General features: G+C 40.7%; 1 protein-coding gene across 1 annotated transcript in view; it reads left to right on the forward strand.

The window, feature by feature from the left end:
- Nucleotides 1-1236: 1236 nt before the first annotated feature.
- CIITA (class II major histocompatibility complex transactivator) overlaps nucleotides 1237-17667 on the forward strand; it is a 33581-nt gene continuing 17150 nt past the window's right edge. The window contains exons 1-6 of the mRNA XM_026859136.1: nucleotides 1237-1537; nucleotides 10661-10804; nucleotides 12617-12745; nucleotides 13170-13229; nucleotides 14242-14325; nucleotides 15180-15239. Coding sequence (XP_026714937.1) covers nucleotides 1237-1537; nucleotides 10661-10804; nucleotides 12617-12745; nucleotides 13170-13229; nucleotides 14242-14325; nucleotides 15180-15239 — 778 coding nt within the window. The remainder of the gene's footprint in view (nucleotides 1538-10660; nucleotides 10805-12616; nucleotides 12746-13169; nucleotides 13230-14241; nucleotides 14326-15179; nucleotides 15240-17667) is intronic.

Here is a 17667-nt window from a genome sequence, read left to right on the forward strand (position 1 = left end):
GTCTGTGCCGGGGAAGCATCCCAGCTCAGGAGAGATGCTGGTCACAGCAGCTGAGATCCAGGAGAGCACAAAGGGTCTCGCTTAGAACCGCTATTGATAGGGTCCAAGGTAATTAATTGACTTTCGTCAGGTACTTTTCCGTATCATCCCAACTCAGATGACAGAATATTCTGGTAATTTCTATCAATTGTGCAAACCCAGAACTTGCTAAATCTTGGAGTTCTGGTATCACCCGCTTTGGGCCACAACCCCAGTCCGGCTGTACTAGGCTGTGATCATTCCTATTGTTCTTAAACGATAGGGAGGGGGGCAGAAACCACGTGTGCACCCTCACACTCTGGTCTATCGCCTTTCCCAGGGTTCTGAGTTGGCCTGCAGTCTGTTTCCAGGTGACAGGGGAGATAGGAGTCCTCACACTGAGGGAGTGCCTCAACTGCTCTCCTCCACTATCTTCCCTTTTCATCTTGGGTTGGCGTGTGGCCCAGGGGGCAAAATTGCACAAAGTCCCAAGCAGCTCAAGAGAGCGGGGAGCGTTGCACCGCCACAGGCTGCCCCAGGAGTATGTTAGCTTTGAATAAGAATATGTAGAAACCACACCCAACTTGTTTTCTAGTTATTTTTCTTCCTAATAACTTCATATATGACAGAAACCAGAGCCAGATTTGGGATATTTTTTTTACCCCAGGGTTTTTACCCCGGTTCTAGTCCATTCGACTTTAATGAAAGCAGAATTTATTCACAGCCTAATTTCCAATATTGCATTGGAGTCTCCAAGTTTTACACCTGTCCCTCTTGCAGAGGATGTGTTTTGTGCTGAAGCTTTTGGTGCTGTTCTGATTCAGCAATGACCTTGCTGCACCCACTAATGAGCCCACACTCCACCTTGGCCAGGAGACAAAGATCTACCTATAGCAACCCTTCTTTAATGGGGTAAATATTTTTTAAAATTATTTTTTCAGGTGACCATGTTGCTGACCGGAAAATTGTGTTTTATGAATGCTTGGAAAAATTGTGGTGTTGTGTCATTTCATCATGAAATTATTTGTTGTTGGAAATGTTATTTAAAGGCTTCATCAAATGAGGAAATACCTCTGCTGTTGTAGGCCAGTCTCTCAACTTTTTTTTTTTTTTTTCACTTCATCTTTTTGATGCTGTGAGTGGATTTCTTTTTTTTTTATTCTATTGAAACAGTTCAGATTTTGCTCAGGCCTTCTTTTAACATCTTCAGATGCAGGTATGAATCTCTTTAAGGAGATCCTGCCTAGAGTAAGGAAGATTCTTTCAGCCGCTACAGCTTCTGATGACCACATGTTGCTTAACCTCATGCTGAAAGAAGATGTGATATCCAAGGAGTACCATCAAGCCTTGGTCCATGAAAAAGACAGAGAGGACCTCGCAAGGAAGATATCTCTGATATTTGTGGAAAAATGGGACCTGTACTTGAACACTTTGGTTCCTCTCTGTTGTTTAAACCTCTGTGGCAGTAAGCCTCAAAACATGACAGATAATGAGCCAACAGGAAGCAAGTACATTTCTGGTAAATCACAGCCTTTATTTTTGTTCTTTGTTGCTTTGTTAAAGATTTACTTTTATTTGTTATATTTTGAGATTGCATTGTGGCATGGTGCAAAGTACATCAGTGGAGAGCAGGGGGGAGAGAATGTAATGCAGAATGTAATGCAAGAGCAGCTAAAATAGGATCCACCCATTCAGGGTAGCTACCGGATACCCATTTTCATAGCCAGGCCATAATAAAACTTCTTCTTTGCCACCTTTTGCAGAACCAGAAATGCAAAGTAGATTAAAGAGACCATGATCAGGTCAGGTTTTCTCAACTGACTTACCAACTGTTGATAGTCTGAGTAGCATTTGTCCATGGCACATGCTGGCAATTCATGTAGGAAAATCTCTTATCGTTTTCAATCGTATATGAGAGGAATGCTCTTCACTTTAAATTCCAGATGTCTATAAACCATGAAATTGTATTGTCTACAAAAGACTGCTGCAGATTTAAGGAGGGGGAGTTCTAAATAACTTACGAGGCTTGGATTCAAGAGTTTTAGTGGGCAGCAGGAGAGCTAAAAATGCAGACACCTTATAATTCTGAGGTAGTTAATTCCCTTTTTAGTCTGACCCACCACAGGGTTAATGTATATGTTGAAGAACAGGGACAGCTCTGGGGCAATCCTAACATTGTCCATCCTATATAAAATGACAGAACCCCAGTTTAAATTATAGCATTCAGAATTACTTTCACAAAACCAACTGTAAACGGAGTAAAAGAATGCTTAGTAGATAGAATATTGGGGTAGTCCTGTAGAACTGATGGAAGGACCTTAGGCTGCAAGGTAGTGACGGGGTATAAATTTTTTCCTCTCCTAAAACATGGTATTGGACATCCTTTCTCAAGGCATGGATGAAAGTACCAGCGAAAACGCTGAAGGAAAAAAAAATTAAGATAGTTTTTAAGAGGGCAAAATGCTGACCGGGAAGATTTTAGCTCTATTATTACATACATTCAAATTAATGCCAAGAATTCATATTTTAAATGTAGAATATTATAGCAAGTGGCCTACTGTCACTTATGCTGGGAGTATATATAGTCTGGTTTCTACTTTTAATTAAATCCCTGAAGTGCTTGAAAAAACATCTGCTCCTTCTCATTTTTGTAATGGTAGCACCTAAAACCTCCATTCAAAAATCTTGATCCTTTCATGCCTGGCTCTGTATCTCTGTCACAAAGCCAGTGTTTATTTGAGAAGTGACAGAGGGAAACTGAAGTGCATCAGAAGAAGCATTAGTCTTCATCCATCACCTGTTCAACCATTGTCACTGTTCTCTAGATAGTAGAGATAGACTTTAAAAAAAAGTCGTTTCAAAGACATTAATTCACCAGGAAATGACTCACATTGTATGAAAGACTCCAGCTTCCTTCAAAGCAAAATCTTTTCTGACTTTCATTTTGAAATTTGTTAATTTTTCAGCCTCGTGTTCAATCATCGTTTCACTCTGAAAAAGCCATGCAAAGAAAACTTGGGTCAGGAACGGATCAATATCAGCTGGTTTCTCACTACTTGATAGTTTTGCAACTATTTCTTCTACCACAAAACAGATCTTTACAATTTCTGGACAAAAAATCCCAGCTTTCCTCCTCTCGTGAAGTGCACTATTGACATCCATTTTGCAGTGCTTCCAGTACTAATCAATGTGTTCTGTTCCCTCCTTGTGCAGTAGGGCAGTATATCAGCAAACCTTGAAACAAAGAAGCTGATGGTCACCCGAGAGGCTTAGGCAGTTCTCATGTCTTGTTTTCCAGTCTGCTTTTCCCCTCTGTCTCCACAACCATCTTTACAGACTAGTCCACTAGATGTACCCATACTCTGATTTGCTCCAGCAATTGCTTTCTGCTGTTTCTAAGCAGCTATGGGTGTTGTGCAAAAGTGGACAACCTGTATTTGCTGAGTTATGAACTGGAATCACAGCTGAATTCTTTTGTTCCCCAAACTTTCATTCTTGAAGTGTCTAGATTGCCTCATGGGATTACAGCCTCAGAAGCTGGTAAAGAAATCTGCTGCAGGGCTGGTAAAGGAGTTTATAACTTGTGGGTTATGGTGTGCATTAGAATAGGGCTAACAAATAACCCTCTTAAATGTTGTGGGGATTGCTCGTGCAGTGATTGTATTGTCTCCTATCAAAACAGAGCATTAAAATACAGAATCTGTATTTGTGAAGACTTTTATTATTTTCTGCTCTGAATGCTGTTACACCAGGATGTTGCTTTTCTTCTAAAGCGCTCAGAGGAATTCCAAGAACACGGCTGCCTGGTTTGGGGCTCTAGAGGCTGAAGAGGCTTGTGCTCTACATTGCAGGGTGGGCCCCGTGTCTCTAAATACCAGGAACAGATCAGCCACTGCAAGGAAGGAAACAGCTTTATCTCTTTTCAGTGAGCACGGTCCCATGGAACCTGGTGGAAGTGGATCTCCTCTGCAAAGGGAAAAGGCTTACACATGGCAGCAGCAGGTTTGCTCATGGGACCTGCTGCCCTGTGCAGAAGCCATTGGTTATGAGCAGCTGATTAGAAACTTGCCTTACTGAAGCAACAAGGCTGGATGTCATTGACTTCATCAAATCCCTTTCCTCTTCAGGCTCTGGTGGAACTTTTGTGGTAAGTTATAGCTCATGGAATAATAGCAGAAAAAGTATTTTCTCACTTGAGAATATATTCTCTCTCATAATTAATTTCTAATGTGTATAGGTCTATGCCTGATGAAAAATACAAAAAGAGGCAAATAAACTTGCAGAGCCACACAGAAGCATCTATAGGCATCATGACAGGAACACTCATGAATTAAGTTGGTTTTCAATAGATCTGTCTTGTGCCAGGTAGGCACTGGCAGGGTAAGTGATGCTGCTACAAGCAAACCCTGAACACCATCCGAAAGCCAGACAAGATTTATGAGCTCCTGTTTTGTAGAACATCTTGTCATTTGGGGCCAATGGCGAGAGATGCTTACACAAGATACCAGTCTAATTTTGTATTGGTAGAGTCTGTGAGCATGTGAAGGAAATACTTTCACTTCTGTTACACCAAATGGAGCTGCAAAGTACGAGTGTCTGCATGCTGCTTGCTCTATGCTTCCTGATGGACTGTTTAACAGCATGACTTCAGGACAGATTTGAACTGAAATAAAAAAGGAGAGAAGAATTCTGAACTGGAATAAAAAAGGAGAGGAAGAATTCTGGGGAGCACCAGAAATTGCTGCCACCAGCTCCCATCCAATTTTGGCTTCCAGCTGAATAAATGCATCTTTTCCCAACCAGTGACAAGTGCAAGCTCTTCTTAGTGGTGACAAGTGGCTGGTAAAGGTAACAGTGCTTATTATACTGGTGTTGCTAGAAGGCAGGTTCTTCTTAATTTTCCTCTTTGGAATTCCCCCTGAGCTTTTAACTTTTCTGCAGTGACTGTTCTGGCTCATTTCCTCCTTTCTGATGTCACTTTCTATAAGCCCTGGACAGTGATAGCAGCTCTCCTCATTTTTCGTGCTGAATCCAGAGTGGAAGAACAGGAACTGTCCAATTCCCTAAGGTCGGTTTTAACTCAGCTCTTGAATGCAGTGCTTTTGTCGTGGTAAATTCATCTTATCTTACCTTTTGTAGGTATTGGTAACTACAGTGTGTCTGTATCTGGACTTGTATTGCTTGAAATATTAGTACAATGAAGTCTGAGCATGGGTGAAATTTTGAGGAATTTTTAGCAATTTTATTTTGTGGCTAGCCCTGTTCCTTGCTCAAAAGGTTGCTCTAGTTAAAAGTTAAAGTTTCAGCCTTTGTTAAGTACATGCTTGTTTTTTGTATAAATGTTGCTCCTACAGAAAGTGAAACAAGAATGCTGGAAGAAACTGGCTTATTATTCACGGGTCTGGCAAGACAACCCAGAGCTCTTTACTTTCACATTTAGGAGGACTGAGATTCCATCTTGAAGAAAGTCTCCGAGTGCAAATGTACTTTTTCTGCCTAAAAAGCTTATAGGCAAGGTGTCTGCTCTGCTGCTTCATTTCACTTTGCTGCTGGGATGGCAGAGCTGGGCATAGCTGTGACATGCAGAGGCGATACTGGATATGAAAAGTCAAATTCTGCTCTCAAATCACAACTCTGACACCTGCAGGATGGTACATTATTAGTCTGCCTGAACTCAGCTGTCTCCAGCGCCAGGCTAGTAACGTTTCTTTTATCTGTTGTGTTGGTCACTCTACAGCTAAGTTAATTGAAAGGCAGAAGCTTCTTTTACCTGGTATTTATACTTTTTCTAATTTCTTTAAACTCATCTCTAAGGGAAACAAAGGAGAATGTGGCAGGTTATAGATCACCTCTTTTTCCAGCATCATCTCTGTACTACTTCCTTTTTAGACTGTAAAGCCCATGGAGAGTAACACACCACTCCATCGGCAAGATGAAAACCGTTGGTAAAAGTAGTATCTTTTGTTAGGTTACATAATAAAACAGGAAAAATTAAACTGTCTTTCAGATGTATAACCCTTTCATAGATCTGAACTAGAAACTGAAACCTTCAAGCTAAATATAAACCGAGCACCATTACTCGCAGTTTACAAATAATTGAGCTGTTTCTGACAGGAAGATCTGTACCTGTGGAGCAGAGGAATTGTGAGTGATGGATTTGGAGAGAGGACAGGGAGGCAGGTCACTGTAGCATGGAGGGTTCTTCATCCTTCCTTGCTGCTGGCTTGCCCACCTCCCAGAGAACATTGCCCCAAAACATTGCCTGCGGCACAAGCCAGGAAACACTCCCCTGCCTTCCAGGGTGTGTACTGTGCACCATGACATAATCTTTGGGCGCACAGAAGAGAGGAGACTTCCTGAAATTGTTTTTTTTTAATACAAAAAGTCTTTAATATTGTGGCTGATGATACTGAGCTTTTAGCTCAAGATACCAGTGCTTCACTGGACTCCTTACTTAGAGTTTGACATAACCTGGGTTTTGTCAGCTTGCTTCTCTCAGATTCCTGTGTAGCACTTAAGGGGTCTGGTAAGAAAATAACATTTCTTCAGCAATCTTTCTCTGTAAATTTTCAACCTCCTGACTCCACAGCAGTCCCACTCTTGCATTTTTCTGTAATCTAAGACTAGGAGCTGTAATGTTATGTCATCCTCTGGTTAAGAAGCGTGTGATTTGCATGGGACTACTACTATTTTCTATGAATTATCCTCAGCTTCCTAAACTACTACAAAAATTAAATTGCAGGGTGGGAGTTTCCTCTGTTCCTGAAATGACTTTACATATTTTTGTTTCTTAACCTCTTTACTCATGTGGGAGATTTTATTACCTGTCAGTTCAGATGTCAACAGAGTTTTGGGAAGGAAACCCCCTAACAAATGTCCTCACAAGCATCCATCTTACTTTTGAAGTAAATGTTACATTTTTGTCTGTATAAGTCTCTGGGGTTTTTAGATACCATTTGATTTTAGTTTATAGCAGACCCCACTGATGGGAGTCTTTGATGTGTTGATCCTTTAAAATATAAGGCATGGCTAAATCAAATTATTGGGACAAAATGAAAAATCACAACGACCTCCCTTACATTTAGGAATCTAAAATGCCCCATCTAACCCTTAAGGTTTGTATGTGATTTAAGAGGACACCTCCTCCTTCTTTAACTGGATTCTTTGTCCTGGTATGGTGATGCTCACTATTTGTTTTACTACTTTTCCAGCATTTTTAATTCATATGGTATCACTTGGACTCTAAAAGAGCACTGAAAAAAACATTGAGAGTCTTAGAAGTGAATCATATTGTTGTGCTGTATATGCAGAATACAGCACTAAAACAAATGCATCCCAAGTAGAAACCTTGCTGTAGCAGGCACGGACTGAATCATTGCAGAGGGAATATGAAGGAACACAGGTCTACCGAGTATAGCGATGCAGCTGGAGTGCATGGGCTGCTGCAGACAGGAGGTGTTATTTCAAAATTTAAAGAAAAATTCTGTCTTATTTAGTGTCCAAACATCAGAGACTGAACTTTCTGAATGGCATGGAAATATATTTGGAATACATCCTGCCTTCGCCCTGCCCTGCACCTGCACTCTGTGCCACAAAGCGAGACCGAGGCATTTCCTGGGGTCTGCAGCCCTTCGTCCTGCACGTCTGTGTGAGGTCTGTCCTCCTCCTGCTGGAAGCTGGCTCTAGTGTTCACAGCCCTAACACTGACATTTTTTAGTCCTCTGATGTGAAAATGTGCCAAATACCCATTTTGTCAGCACTGTATGGGACCCCAGAGGGAATGTATTTTCAGTAAACTTAAGTTAAAATCACGTATGAAACAACAGATAAAGTGCTGAGCAATATAGAGCTTATTCATCTTTGGTGTCAGACGGAGGACTGCTGGGATTCTGTGAGAAAAAAAGGGGAAGCCCTGGGAAAGGAATTTCTGTGGTAAACAGGCTTGGTAACGTCTGGTTTCATTTTGTGTGCTTCGGTTACAACCAGCAGCAAAACACTCACTGTCCCTGAGGTGTAATTCTCCTTGCCTCTGGCTCTCTCACTGTAGAAATTTTAATCTTTCCAAACTTCACTTTCTTTTTCCTGCACCCTTGGGCAGAGTGCTTTCCATGGTGGCACCAGGATTTTAATGCAGCAAAGCAGAGCTGCTATTCAGAGTTTATGGATTCAGCTACAGAAAGAAATCATGGCATCCCAAGTCCAGTGTATTTGGTAGAAAGACAGCTATATAGAGATTCATGTCAAAACCAAAATAAAGAAGGAAAAAAAAAAAATAGGGTAAGCTGAGGGCTGTTCAGACCTGTGAAACAAAGACAAGTAATCAAGTTTTTCATTCTTGAAAGAGCATCAGTCTTCACTCTTCCCAAGGAAGAAAGCTATCTTTCTCTCACTTCTGTGTTCCTGGGTTATGACACCTTTTATGTTCTAATTTTCAGCTCTCTGGCTGGACTTGGCACCAGCAAGACTTCCTCTTGGTTGCTTCCTGACTTCTTGATCATTGTAGCTGAAAATATTTCGATTTATATATTCATATTTATATATTTATCCACAGGGAAATGCTATTGAAAGAAAGGTTTAAAATAACAAAAGCTCTTATGACTATGACTTAATTGAAACTTAGTATTTCCATGAAGATTAAGTAGGCCTACTTAGTCTCATTCTGTAGGACTTGCCCTTTTCTTTGTCTGCTGTAATCAAGCAGATTTACTAGCAGAATTTATTAATCGCTGAACTTGGAGTGATCCATTTGTCTGTCTTGCATTCCCTTTATGGCTTCTGCCCAATTACTTCTCTGTCTCTATCCCCAAAATTATATCAACTCAGGTGATGCTTCAACAGCGTTATTCACAAAGTCTGGCAACCTGGCATTCAGAAAGGCGCAAATCTGTTTAGATTTTACATTAATTCAACAAAGGAAGGGGCAAAGCAAAATGTTACAACAAACTGAAAATTTAATCTGGTATGTTTATAACCTAATTCTTGGCTCTTATGCAGGTTTGTCAACTTCTGCTTTCCATTTATATCACAGCAGGCAATAATATCAAAGTTTTGTCATCTTGGTAACATAATGAGGCCACACAACACGAAAATGAGAACCACCTGAGTGTTGGTGTTTCCTACTCGTGGGACATCTCTAGCCCACCTGCTCTTCTAAGTTCTGGCTCTAGATTCTGGTGTCTTCTGCAGCAGAACACAGAGAGGCCCATTTCCAAGCTGTCCAGAGGGACAACCATGTAGAGGGGTAAGAGGAATGATGATTAGTTTATAACAAGGCAGCATGTGGTAGTGCGTGGCTAGGTCTGCTCTGCCTTCTTTCATCAGAGCTGCAGTGTTAGCTGTATTTCTTTTTTCATGGTACAGCAGGTTGCTCCACATCTGCACGCTTCAGAAAAGCATGTGCAGCCAGGAACATCGGTGGTGTTCTGCTAAAGGCAGAATATTTGAGAGCTGTATTATAGGTATCTTTCACTGCAAAATATGGTGCTTGATGCCAAGCTGGAACTTTTCATGGCTGTGGTGTGTGGACACCTATTTTAAAAGGATATGGTTTGGAAATATTGCGGGTTGTTCATTTCATGCTGGCATGTCAGTATTATGGCGGAGTAAATAACTTGGATCATGAACCCCGGTGGCATTCATGTCAGTGATTTGTAAACACTGAAGAGGTTTTGAAATAGTTTGACAAAGATAGTGAATAACCAACGGGTTATTCCACTACCTGTGGAATATAGAGGAGGAATGTTTGGGTGCCTGCTGCACTAACAGGAAGGAAGTAGAAGGGATTTAAAATGAGGTGGAGGAAGAGAGAAATTGCATCAATAAATGTAGCTGCAGCGGTGTAAGCAGCTCTCTATAAACACTGGTGACTGGAACGGGGAGCACCTTAGGTCAGCCCATTTGTCTGGATACTCTATGACACTCTGCTTGGAAGGCAATAGCAATTCCCAGCTCATGAGTAGGTATGCACATGAGTTCTGAGGGGGAAAGAAAATGGATTTGAAAATATTTGTGAGAGGTTCCAAAATGTCAATGAGTGCCCTGTTACCAGAGACTAATTCCCAAGGTGACCATGTCGTTCTGTATGCAATGAACCGTACGGTTTGGGAAAGCGTTCTATGAGAGTTCTACCTTTCACTGTTCCTTCTCATGCTGAGGGGATGTCTCCTAGTGCCACCTCCAGGGCTTAGCAACTGGGTGTAGCATCCCAGCCAGAAGCTGCTTTCCCTGAGGAGAAATTGTCCTGACAGTAATGAATGCTATTCTCCTTCCATCCTCTTCACTGCAGCCTTCTCACTTCCCCGACACCTGTTGGATCTGTGCTTGCATCATTTATATCCTGATAAAGATATAGGTGTTGAGTTGTGACTTAATACTTAGCACTTTTGGTCCAGGTGGCCGGACTGCAGCATCCCACTCCCCTGAACTGGAGTAAATAGGTAAGTCTCATTGCAAGCTGTGTCTGGATCTGTACGTTCAAGTAACTCTGGGTTATGCCTTAACAAAGACATGGTAAGCAATGCCAGTTCCACAGCCTTAAGACCTCAGTGTCTTGTCAACGGAAGGCCACAGTGCAGGACTTGTAGTTTTGGTTGACAAAAGCTGTGGTTTTGTCATAGCTAACTGTTTTGCAATTTGATTTCAGACAGCAAGAGGCAAATCATGGATTCAGCATTTGTGTCTGAAAATGGCTATCTCAATTTGCTGCACAGTGATATTGATCCGTTGCATCTGTATACTCTCCTTGATCCTAAGTCATCTGGAAATGAAGAAGGTGACTTCTCTGTAGGTTAGTAAAACACTGACAAATGCTTGATTAATTTAGTCATCATGCTATAAGTTATTACCGTCTCCTCCCTACTATGTAGCCATCCAATGGCAGTTTATCATGGTGGCTGGACTAAATTCAACAGACAATTAGTTTTACAATATGATAACTTTGTCTGTATCTGTATATAAAATAGTGACTGCTTCCAGAAACAATCACATTTTTAAAACCATACATGTTTACAGCTTCCAGCTCAGTGAGTCTAACAAAACATACTGTACATGCCACTCATCAAGGTGTGAGGCTAATGTCTTTGGTTTGGATATCATTCCTGTAAGTAGTTCATTTGCAAATGTTCCCATCATAACCTGGCCATGTGTAATTGTCAACACTTTCTGTAGTTTCAAGCCAAAAGCTTTGCAAAACAGAGACTTGTGATGAAGCCAGTCTCCAAGCAAACTAGCGTTTCGTTTCCCTCTGAGATCCTAAGGCACTGACACAATGGACCTGCATTACCAGATGCCATCTTACAGCTTTTGGGGGTACAGACAAATTATTTTAGATTCTGTGATAGAGGAGAATGCAGAATCACAGAATCAGCTAGGTCGGGAAGGACCTTGAAGATCATTTGGACCAACCGTTAACCCAGCACTGACAGTTCCCAACTGTAACAGATCCCTCAGCGCTGGGTCAACCCGACTCTTCAACCCCTCCGGGGATGGGGACTCTACCACCTCCCTGGAGAAGGTCCAGGACATAAAGATGATAATTTCATGCACATAAATTCCTACAGATCAGCTTAGGAGGTTGCCCTATCTCTCAGACTTTCTGCTCCTGAATTTGGGTGGAGGTTGTGGAACAGTCTGCTCTGCCTGAGTTTCCTGGCAGGAAACTACAAAAGTGTGTCTGTGCTGATGACTGTGTTGTGGAACAATAGCTGAGCTTATTTTAAACAAATGAGCTGGATTGTGGGTAGAGAGTGGCAATGAATGAAGAATGAACGTATGCCACGTGAAGTCCTATAGCTCTGTGCCCGATAGGTATAAAACATTACTGGGTTGGAGGATACCACTTCGCATCCCTGTTGGTTTTATGAGTGACCAGTGTCAGCAGGTACGTGGGCAAATCAGTGGAGAACTGAGCACCAGAATCTGGAAACATCTTTGTGATGAATTATTTCCCAGGTTGAGCATTGTGACTGAAAGTAGGATGAATTAGGGATCAAGGACTGACTGACTTGTTACATCAGAGATGTTTCACTGATTTCAATGCTTCTGAGCTTAGCAATGTCTGAGATGCTGTAGATAAACTGAGTATTGTCAGGGTACGGCACCAGTTATTGGAAGCTGGACATCTCTGCTGGGAAGATGTTAGTATGGTCCCTGGCGTGCTTTTGGCCTTGGCCAACTAGCATCTTCACAGACAATTTTAGTTGCAGCTTAGGGGTTAGCATGGACCCAGCATCATTGTGAACAGGGAATTTGGATGGTACCACCACATCATGAAGAATAAGGTGGTTTAATATTATGGATGAATCCAGGCCATGCATGTAGGCCTTAGTGTCATAGAACGGATTCTGGAACTGTTTTATTTTGTAGGAGAGATGAATTCTCTGAGTTTAGCAAGAGAAAAGTGTTGATTTCTGGCTGACTATAAATTACTGAGAGTTCAGTTCTGTTCCTACTTAGCCAACATACAATGAAGAGCCAAAGCCTTCTGCTGAAATAATAAATCTGCCTTTTCTGCATGTCCTGCTGTCTGTTGGTTTGTTTTTTTTTTTACTCCTTGGTTATGGTATTCATTTAGCCAATGCCTACTCCTTTTTAATTCTAGATCCCGAAGTTGATGCCAGCAGCTATGATCATCTCAGTAATATGGATTTCCTGTGTACAACGGAAAATGGTGAAAATGGGGATGAATTGTATCTCTGTTCCAACACGATAGAAGCTTATGCTAGAATAGGTATGAAAGCAATTTTTGTTTTTTAAATCGTTATTTTCCAATCACTTGCTACAGCTTATTTCTTCCAAATTCTGTTTTCAGTCTGAAGCAGTGGCATATAAAGTGGCCTGTCCATCATGCATGGTAGATCTAGCCAGGGTACCTAAACCTGTGCATTGTGGGGAAACAGATGAACAGTAGCTTGTGGTTATTGGGGGAAAATCTCTCTATTAATGGCTCCTTCTGCTTAATACTTCCTGTCTCAGCTTCTCCTTTCTCATGTTCTTTATTTCCTGAACAACAATTTACAAGAAAAACTTAATTTAACTCTTCAATTGCACTTGTACTGCAGAATTCTGTTAATGAGGGTAAGCTTGCAAGAGTTTTACTGTGAAATTTACTGCATTGTTACTGTGTTCCTTTTTTATCTTTTCCTTCTTGCTAGCTGAATTAGCAGAATATGTGCTCAAAGATCAGCAGGAGAAGCAGGTGGAAGACACTTTTGGTAAGATTTATGGGGCAAAGATTAATTTTCTCCATGACAGTGTTCTGGCTAACATCTGCACTGTACTTCATCCCCACAATTTGAACACTAGTAAGGTTTCTTTACATCTGGTATCCTCTTCTCCCCTGGGAACTGTGTGCCAGGATTTTATTGGTGAACTTTGAGGGTTTTCTGTATTTTTGCAGGCTTTTCTCAAAGATGGCAGTTTTTATCTCTGACCCAGTTGCTGATCACATCACCATGGCCATTGTGTATGCACAGCTTAACTGTCCAGTGCAGTACATGCCCTCAGTTAGCATCAGACTTCTGAGGACTTAGCATGTGTATAAACACAGTTCACACACACTTATTTCTGTCCAGACTTCTCACCCTGCTCAATGCAGCAACAGCATCATAAAGATGTAATAAATGATTACTTCATTTCCTTCTTTCAGTGCTTGGCCAGAGATAATTGCTTGGCTTTTGGTACTAAATAATTGTTTTGGTGGTGGCACAAACATAGCTGTTTATTATTTCAGAATATATATATATCTCAGTATGTGGCTGTTGGGAAATCCATAGAATCAGAAAAATTCACAGAATATCTGTATATCCTATTTTATGTTTGAGCAAAGTAATTTGAAATAGCTTACCAAAGGTCACTCCTTTCCTAGGACAATTCTGGCTACAGGAAGCTCACATGACTTTTAAAATGATTTTTTACTGCTTCCTGGTGTGTTTAGAATTTGGGGGGTTTTTTTGCATCTAATGCGAAAACTTATATTGGTTTTAGAGGAAACAAGATACACTAATAGTACTGGGTGACAGAATCTGCACTCAGAGCTCTGTGGACTTTCTAAATCATATCAATCTAGATATGTGTTTTATTGTGTGATTTTTATTTTTTTTTCTCTTTTCTTTGGAGCATATTTCATCTTTGCTGCCTGCTAGTGTGTTTCTCTTGCTTTTACCTCTTTCTATAATTTTTCTAGGTGAACAAAGGTTGACATTTGGCAATATTTCATGTTTTTAGCAGGGAACCTTATTTTGGATGAAATAGCTGCTGAAAACACTGAGAAATTTACTGACATAAAGATGCAGAAATGTCACAAACGAAGTAAGTGAAAAACAGTGAGAATCTGAAAGGCTGTAGTGTTTGAATTAAAGGGGGCTACAGGAAAGCTGGGGAAGGACTCTTTATCAGGGAGTATAGTGATAGGATGAAAGGCGAAGGTTTTAAACTGAAAGAGGGTAGATTTAGGTTAGTTTTAATAAAGACGACATTCTTTATAGTGAGCGTGGCGAGGCACTGGAACAGGTTGCCCAGAGAAGTTGTGACTTCCCCCTCCCTGGAAGCCCATGGCAGGGGGGTTGGAACTAGATGATCTTTAAGGTCCCTTCCAACCCAAACCAGTCTGTGATTCTACGAATTCTAAATTTTCGTTATGGTACTTTGGTTTTAACACAGTCTCAATGCATCTCTCATGTAGTTCTTCACTGATACAACCCGACATGCTTCCTCTGACTTGGCTCATCCTGTGTGGGCTGGAATTGAAAACAGCTTCCCCAAACATATTCTTTACAATTGACAGAATTTGTTGTTCTGTAACATGACATTAAGCATGTTATATTTCTTCCCTTTTTTTATCATCTGTGTGACAGTGTTAACTTTGTTTTCAGTGTATCTATAGCTTAGCAAGCATTAGCTGAATGATCCCCTCTTTAATAGCAAGAACAACAGCAAAAAATCTTTGGTTACTGGCAAAAAAATTTCACAGTCAAGGTGAAATAATATGAGGCTTTTCACATTCATGTTTCATACATTGGATCTGTACGGTTCTGAAACAGCTGAATTGAAACAGATAACACCCCTTCTTCTTTAAAAAGTTAAAACAAATTTCCATGACGGAAACTCAAAATTACCAAACTGGTTCAATTTTTGTCACTTACGATCACCTTTCTTTCTTTTAGCCTTCTTAGGCTCTGCAGAGAGTTGCTCTGGTGCTTCAGAACCCAAATACAAGAAAATTGGTGAGTTATCGGCTGAATAGGAAGAGATTATTCAACATGTATTGTCTCATGTTCCAAAGTCTCATCCTCTGTTAGGTACTGTAACTTACCTTCTAGGGAAAGTTGGCTTTCATAGATTTGGTGATACAGCATCATCGTGCATTTTCATGTTTCTAATTCCAGCAGAGTAGAAATCCATTGTAGAATCACATTCTTATACACCTCTGACTAATTCATGATGCAACAAATCCATGTCCTCTTATCAGTAGCTATCAAACTCTACATCTTAGGACCAACTACATGGTAGCCTGGGAACAGCTGGATCCTTCTGCTTCAAAAGCACATGTTCCTGACAGGTGATAGAAAATTAATTCTCTGGTATCTGCAGAGGCACAGTTGAACTTTTCTAAATCCACCCGAGAGAAGAAAACAAAACTGAAGAATTGAGTCAGTACCAAATTTTGAAATTTTTATCATGTACACCTTTTGTTTATGATGGGTAACATGACTCAGGCCATAGTTTGGTATTACCTGGGTTTGATCATCTTTGTTTCAAGTGTGACACCTGAAACATCCTAGTGAAAATAATAACAGTCAAGAGACAGCTTCTTGGCCCAGCCCATGCTATAGAGTCCTTTAAATCAAAGTAAGAATGGGAGAAAGGGAAACTTCTAGGTGTTGCATGCTGTTAACCATCGACAACACAGCAGGCAGGCTGTAACTTGTTCCCTAGGTGTAAACCAGTGCTAAAGCTCTTACCCAGCTGTAGCATAAATGGGCGTCTCAGGTATAGCTAAACCAGCAGAATACTCTTCCAAAATCCATGTGAGAACAATCACCTTTGGATTAATATATTATACTGTGTTCTGAAGTGATAGATGCATTACTGTATGCTAGCACACTTCCCAAGCCTCCTAAGGGCACCCAACTGTACCAAACCCTATGGGCTGTGTACAGGTCAGGGCGGGCAGCCAAACCCAGCGTGTAACGCAGGGAACCATCCGGAGTGCTTGGATCATGGCACTGCCCCTCAGCAAAACTCAGGCCAGCAATTGCTAAGGAACTGGCATAAACTTGATGAAAGTCAGAGAGAGCACACACACGCACTGTGACCGTGACCCAAGGTGGTTTTACAGTGTTTGTGCAGACTTCTGGGGGGTGCTTGAGCAGAATTAGCTGTGAAAAAAAAGTATATTTGCTGAATCTTGAAAGATAATCAGAATTTCTACTGAACTGATACCTGCTGTTTGTAGTTATTCATACACAGGTAAAGTTCCTGGCAGTTAGTAACCATTAAAGGTGGATTATCTTCTACCTGTTTAAATGTCTTTATAGATTTGGCACCTTTTGAAGCTGATGTTTATGCCACACTGAGAGTTTTCAATAAGGAAAATGGCACATCAATTCCTGATTAAAAAACAAACAAACAAAAATAAACCCCAAACGAGTAAAAATTTCTCACCCTACAGAACTTGCATTCCAGTCTACAGCATCATCACAGACCTAACAAGTGCTTTGTAAAGCTGCACCTGTCCTTTCCCGGGAAGTGCTCAGAGTATTATCATTGTTTCTACCTTACTTCACCCAGTGAAGGTGCTGAGGGAAAAAGAAAAAATATATATATATACACACATAAGACAGTATAAGTAGTGGGTACAAAAATCTAATTAACAGATAGATTAGCTACATGACAAAATCAGGAATTTATTTACCCCGTCATAAAAGTGTCACAGTATGATCCTGCAAAGGCAAATGCATTAACTCTTCAAAAGTGTAAGACTATCTACAGTAAAGAGGATAACGTGTACCGAAGTTCAGAGTGGTAAGCCAAAGATGAGAATCTTTCAAAGGAATTGAATGAAATTCAACTTTATATTTGCCCAACTGCTTGTGGGTAGCTGTAACAGTACCTAATCTTATCTGACCATCACAAGGCAACAATCCTTGGATAGGAAATTGCTTGGATAGGAAATTAATAGGAAATTAGGAATTTCACATGCTGTTTTACACACAAGCTGAAAAACACTCTTTAAAGTTTGTTTTTATACCACAGTAAAAATGAAAGATTCCTATAACAAAATGATTCCTGATAAACACTGTAAATACATCCCAACCTAAAGAGCCTGCATTCCAGTGTGCACTATAGTGGCACAAAACCTGCACGGGTTTGTAGCTCCTGATGAAACATTAGACTGCAGAAAGTGATGAAATAGAGACTTAATTATTGCTGCTTTAGAGGAGAGAGAAAAGAAAGCAGAACCATCTCTGAGAAGAAGCGTGTGGTAAAAACGAGCAGAGTAAATCAAAATAAGTAACTTGATTTGTAAAAAACTTTCAATAATCATACAATGCACATGAATCTCCCTCCCCATCTGTCCTCTTGGATAAAAACAAGTGCTGCTAGCAAGTTGCATCTTTTCAAACTCAGGTGTTTGTGACTGTTCTTTGG

Source organism: Athene cunicularia (genome assembly GCF_003259725.1).
Source record: "Athene cunicularia isolate RWA chromosome 14 unlocalized genomic scaffold, athCun1 chr14_part1, whole genome shotgun sequence".
In the NCBI taxonomy this organism is placed as follows: Eukaryota; Metazoa; Chordata; class Aves; order Strigiformes; family Strigidae; genus Athene; species Athene cunicularia.